The 6,064-nt window shown below is 35.9% G+C and overlaps 1 protein-coding gene across 1 annotated transcript; it reads left to right on the top strand.

Annotated features, from left to right (window-relative positions):
* The first annotated feature begins 4,050 nt into the window (after positions 1 to 4,050).
* Positions 4,051 to 5,729, top strand: LOC107830463 (uncharacterized). Its single transcript, XM_075235501.1, has 3 exons — positions 4,051 to 4,445; positions 4,732 to 5,020; positions 5,397 to 5,729. Exons 1-3 carry the CDS (start codon positions 4,051 to 4,053, stop codon positions 5,727 to 5,729), a joined length of 1,017 nt encoding a protein of 338 aa, XP_075091602.1.
* The last annotated feature ends 335 nt before the right edge of the window (positions 5,730 to 6,064 follow it).

Below are 6,064 nucleotides of genomic sequence, written 5' to 3'. Positions count from 1 at the left end.
TCCTCCAGACTGGCCCATCACGAAAATAGAGAAAACACATCTCATACTTAGTTCTTAGAATCTCAAGTCGGTGATGCACAACTGATACTGAGCGTTCATATATGCATACAAGTGAGTGGAAGAAATTCAAATATATACGCTCTAAGATGAATCAATGCCTCACGATAAGAAAAGAAAGATGGGAAGTTTATTCTAAATGCTCTGTAGCCTCTCCAAGATAAGTATGATGACAATATGGACGTCATCATACCGATCTTCAAGACTCTACTAGACACTTGCTCATGACTCATATAACCTATGAACCTAGAGCTCTGATACCAATCTGTCACGATCCAAAATCCGACCAGTCGTGATGGCACCTAACCCAACCTGTTAGGTAAGCCATTTAACAACAATCCACTTTAATTAGATTTATCGAGAAAAGTAAATGATAAAATAATTGGACCTTTCTACTTTTCCCAAGGACTGTTAGTACAATTCATGAGCATCTAAGATTTAGAATTTATTTTTTCAAAAATGGTTAGAAATAAAATACATCATCTGTTGAAATACACGAGAACAGATTAAAGATTCTAAAGCTACCAAAAAAGAGTGGCAGCTATAACCAAAATGTAGGTACATCTTCAATGTCAGCTCCCGCCACGTACAACGACTCCAGCTCCAAAATCTACACGCAAGGTGCATAAGTGTAATATGAGTACAACCGACCTCATGTACCAGGTAAGTATATTATCTAACAACGTCGAAGTAGTGACGAGGATTTTTAGTTTAAAGATACTCACTGTTATAACATGTACAACAAACTAGTAATAGAAACAATTATAGAGCATAACAGATAAGGGTACAATAAAACAGCTATGCGAGGCAGTAAATGATTACTAGGAGAATTCACAGTAGTAAATTCATAATTTTTTTGGTGTGAGAAATATATTCAATATATCACATCGAATGACACGGTAACACCTTCATGGATTTATCTAATTAAATTCATAACTTTTCTCGTGTGAGGAATATATTCAAGATATCAAATCGAATGGCACGGTAATACCTTAGTCAGCTTATCTCATTCTCACCCAATATATATACGTAGATCAAATCAATTGGCACAACAACACCCTTCGTGCATTTATCTCTTTCTCACCGAGCATACATATAACAGTACCAACTAGGTGGGAGAAATACCAATAAAAATAAAAAAATAAAATAAAGTGTGGGGGGGGGGGGACACACAGGAAGCAACAACGAACAAAGCACAATACATATGGACAACGAAAACAGACTGGGAAAAAGGCATAAAAATTATGACAGCAATTAGGAAAGAAGAACATAAATTTCACTAATTAGCATTGTAGAAGACTTAGATGCAAATATAACAAACAAGAAGAAAACCATAATATTTGCAAGTTAAACAGATAGAAGGCATGGATAACAGAACAACACTTGGGGTAGAGGACACCGACAGAACAACGACTACAAGTCACATAGAAAACATAGGTGCATAATAACAGCTCAAGATAAAGGCATGAATGTATACACAACGAAAAGATATCACAATATAATGTATGTCTCTCGTCCTCGCCTGCACGAAAACACCCTTCGTGCCATGAACATATGATAATATAAAAATAATGGCATGGCATCCCCTTCGTGCTTTTACTCTCATCCTCACATGATAATGTAAATGAAATGGCACGGTATTATCCTTTGTGCATAATAATGTAATATGAATGGCACGGCATCACCCTTCGTGCTTTATATTTTTCCTCACATGATAATATAACGGAAATGACATGACATCACCCTTCGTGCTTTACACTCTCCCTCACATGATAAAGTATATGAAATGTCACGGCATCACACTTCGTGCTTTACACTCTTCCTTACCAAGAAGATGTATATCATTAACAAACAAGGTAGGAAGTATAGATAATATCAAAGAGAGTGTTTAAACGAATGTTCCAAATTAAACATCAATCGCGGCTTTCAAGCCAATCACAATTCAATGAACCTCAAGTACTTCATTATTCAAGTATTTCAACAAGTCTCAAAAACGATCTTCAACTCAAGTATAGATTTATCGAGGAAATAAATGATAAAATAACTGAACATTTCTATTTTTCCCAAGGACTAGTACAAATCATGAGCATCTAAAATTTAGATTTTTTATTTCAAAATTGGTAAGAAATAAAATACATCATCTGTTGAAATACACAAGAACATATTAAATATTCTAAAGCTACCAAAAAACAAGTGGCATCTATAACTAGAACACAGGTATATCTTCAATGTCAGCTCTGCCACGTACAATAACTCCTGCTCCAAAATCTGCACGCAAGGTGTAGAAGTGTATTATGAGTACAACCGATCCCATCTACCCAATAAGTATATTGTCTAACCTCGTCGAAGTAGTGACGAGGATTTTTAGTTTAAAGATACTCACCGTTATAACCTATACAACAGACTAGTAATAGAAACAGTCATAGAGCATAATAGATAAGGGTACAATAAAACAGCTATGCGAGGCAGGAAATGATTACAATGAGAAGTCACAGTAGTAAATTCATAATTTTCCTGGTGTGAGAAATATATTCAAGATATCACATCGAATGGAACAGTAACACCTTAGTGCATTTATCTAATTAAATTCATAACTTTTCTGGTGTGAGGAATATATTCAAGATATCAAATCAAATGCCACGGTAATACCTTAGTGCACTTATCTCATTCTCACCCAATATATATATGTAGATCAAATCAATTGGAACGGCACACCCTTCGTGAATTTATCTCTTTATCACCTAGCATACATATAACAGTACCAACTGTTACACCTATATTTCAATGATAACAATAGTGCAAATCTAACTGTGTCTATTTAATTGCAGGAAATTAGGAGAGTGGTACTAATTCAAAGGAAGTCCTTCTGTTAAAGATATCAGAAAGGAAACAAGATCAAATGTCGCATGAACAATGCTAAATCAAAGGATGTCAAGGCCATCAAAAAGGAAACAAGATCGAGTGCAGCCGCTAAATGAAGTCACGCCCTACTTCAAGGATTGATTCGGAATCTGGAGATCCTGAAGATTGATCGGCCAAGTCAAGCCACATATCACTCCCTTGATTATGGATACGAAAAGAAAGGACGTAAATGAATCCAGCACATCTCTTGTACAAGATTCGGAGGCACCCCTTGGGTCAAATCTCTTAGATTATTTTGTGCCTTAATCAAGGGTCAATCAACAACGGCTACTCAAAACTCTCCTATAAGAAGATTGGCAAACTCAAGAATTTAACTACGCAACTTATCACTATTTTCTATGTCTTCCTAGTTCTTAGCACAAACAATGTATTCCTAAGTTTACTAATGTCTCAAAAGATAGGAAGTGTTAGGAAGCAAAACAAGAGTTATGCCAAGATTATAAAACATTGTCGCTGAAAATCGCTAGTGGTGAACGATCCATAAAACCACTTCTACTGTAACCAACTATTGAAGATCTAAGAGAACCCCTGTGACCTAAGGGAACTGGATATAGGTACCACACTGGTACTGAACCAGTATAAAACTCTTCTGTTCTCAGTCTTTAAATTCCTTGCAATTTACTTTTCATCGTCAATCAAACCTGCTGATAAAGAGAAGTCGACTAAATCTCTTCTAAGTCGACTAAGTCTTTTAAATTAGTTACAATTCACCCACCCTCTTGTACTTTCAATTGGTATCAGAGAAGGGCTCACAAACTTTGCTTAACAGGAAGTGAGGAAAAGATCATGGGATCTAATGCAGTTGTTGGAGCGCTATTTCAAGAAGGAACTTCTCAGTTATGACCCCCGTACTTCAATGGTCAACACTTTTCTCATTGGAAAGTGTGCATGGAGACCTACACTATGTCATTTGACATTAAAGTTTGGCGTATTATCAAAAAGGAAAATCTTCCAATTCCACCAAAGAAGGATGACAATGGTTAAGTCATAGTATCATCCGATCCTCTTGATTTAGATGATTACACTGAAAAACAATTAGTTCTCATACAAGTGAATGCTAAGGTAAAAAATATGTTGTACAATGCTATCAGTGGAGAAGAATATGAAAAGATATCAAGCTGTGAAAATACGAAGGAAATGTGGGATATGTTAGAGGTCATAGATGAAGGAACCAATAAAGTGAAAGAAACAAGGATCAATCTCCTAGTTCGAGACTATGACTTATTTCAAATGAAGGATAGAGAATCAGTAGAGATAATGTTTTCCAGGTTCAGAAAAATACTTGGAGACTTAAAATTATTTGGTAGACCAATCAAAAGTGGAGAACATGTCAGAAAATTCCTGAGAAGTCTTCCCACGATTTGGCAACCCAAAGTCATTGCTTTGGAATGTCAATATCTTGACAAAATGTCCTATAATGAACTTAGAGATGATCTAATTGCATTTGATAAAACACACTTAGACAGGCAAGTTCAACAAGAAAAGAAGAAAACAGTCGCATTCTAAGCAACCGTGACTGAATCAGAAAATGAAGAAGAAGAAGAAGGAGGAGAACAAGATGAGAACATAGCTATGCTTTCAAAAGTTGTAACAAGCATGATGAAGAAGAACAGAAACAGCAGAAGAGGTAAATCAAACTTCAGAAAAGGGAATATGAACAATGATAATGAAAAAAATGATGGAAGATGCTACGAGTGGAAAATATGGACACATCTAAGCTGAATGCCCTGAACTGAAAAAGAAACTTAGCAGGAATTTTCAAAAGAAGAAATCCTTTGGAGCTTGGAGTGATGAAGAAGAATCTGATCACGAAGAAATCACTAACATGTGCTTCATGACCATCAACGAAGATAGCAGTGAAGACTCAGGTGAACTTGGTCTCTTGGCAAACGAAGGAACAAGTGAGGTACGTCTTCCTACATGTCCTATCTGTCAGGAACTCCAAGAATTTATTGACATTGCTTTTGCAGATATTGAGAAAGTTCTGAATGAACTTCGAAAAATCCAAAGAGAAAAGAAAGACTGGGCTTTGAAGTTGGAAGTATGTGAAATTGATAGAGATATGCTTCAAGATAAAAGTTAATGAACTTCAACTGAATGGATTACGAAAATCCACTAGTCATAGTTCAGTTAGATCAAATCAGTTTGCTCTTCATAAATCTCCAACTAGAACTAGAAATCCTTCTTCATGTACTCATTGTAGCAAAAATGGGCACAACTCTAATCATTACAGGTTTAGTATCAGAGGAGAAAAAGCCTCTGAATATTCTAATAACCCCTCATATTTCTACTGCGGAAAACTCGATCATACCTCTAACCATTGCAGGTTTAAGAACAACAGGAGATGGGTATGGTGACCCAAGACCTCTAGTCAAGCTGATACTCAGAACACTAAAAACAAGTAATTCGTTTTGTAGGAACAATGCAAGAAGAATAGAAAATGGAAATGGTATCTTGATAGCGCGTGTTCCAAACATATGACTGGTGATAAACAACTATTCAAGACAGTCACCCAACTAGATGGAGGAATTGTTACTTTTGGAGACAAATCAAAAGGTAATGTAATTGGAGTTGGAAGAGTCCCTCTCGGCTCAACATGCGATGTAGACGAAGTATACCCGGTTGATGAACTTAGTTACAACCTTCTCAGTATCCGTCAACTATATGACAATGACTATGAGTTTCATTTTAAAAAACATGATTGGTTTATTGAAGACGAATCAGGTAAAGTTATTCTTTGTGGAAATTGAGACATGAGTGTCTATACTACCAGTAACATAGATAGCCTTGGTAATCAAATTTGTCTAGCTTCTATGACTGATGATCCCTGGGTATGACATAGATAGCTTGGCCATGCTAGCATGCATACTATTCAAAAACTTTCCAAACGTGATCTTGTCATTGGTCTTCCAAAACTAGATTTTTCAAAAGATCATATTTGTGATGCATGTCAATTAGGAAAACAAACTCGTTCATCTTTTAAAATCAAAAACATTATTTCTACTACTAAGCTTATTCAACTCTTGCATATGGATTTGTTTGGTCCAACTAGAACTGCTAATATTGGTGGTAGAAAATATACTTT

The sequence above is a fragment of the Nicotiana tabacum genome, chromosome 17 (genome assembly GCF_000715075.1).
Source record: "Nicotiana tabacum cultivar K326 chromosome 17, ASM71507v2, whole genome shotgun sequence".
Taxonomy (NCBI): domain Eukaryota; kingdom Viridiplantae; phylum Streptophyta; class Magnoliopsida; order Solanales; family Solanaceae; genus Nicotiana; species Nicotiana tabacum.
The sequence above is the reverse complement of the archived record's forward strand: the minus strand, read 5'-3'. Positions and strand labels throughout refer to the sequence as shown.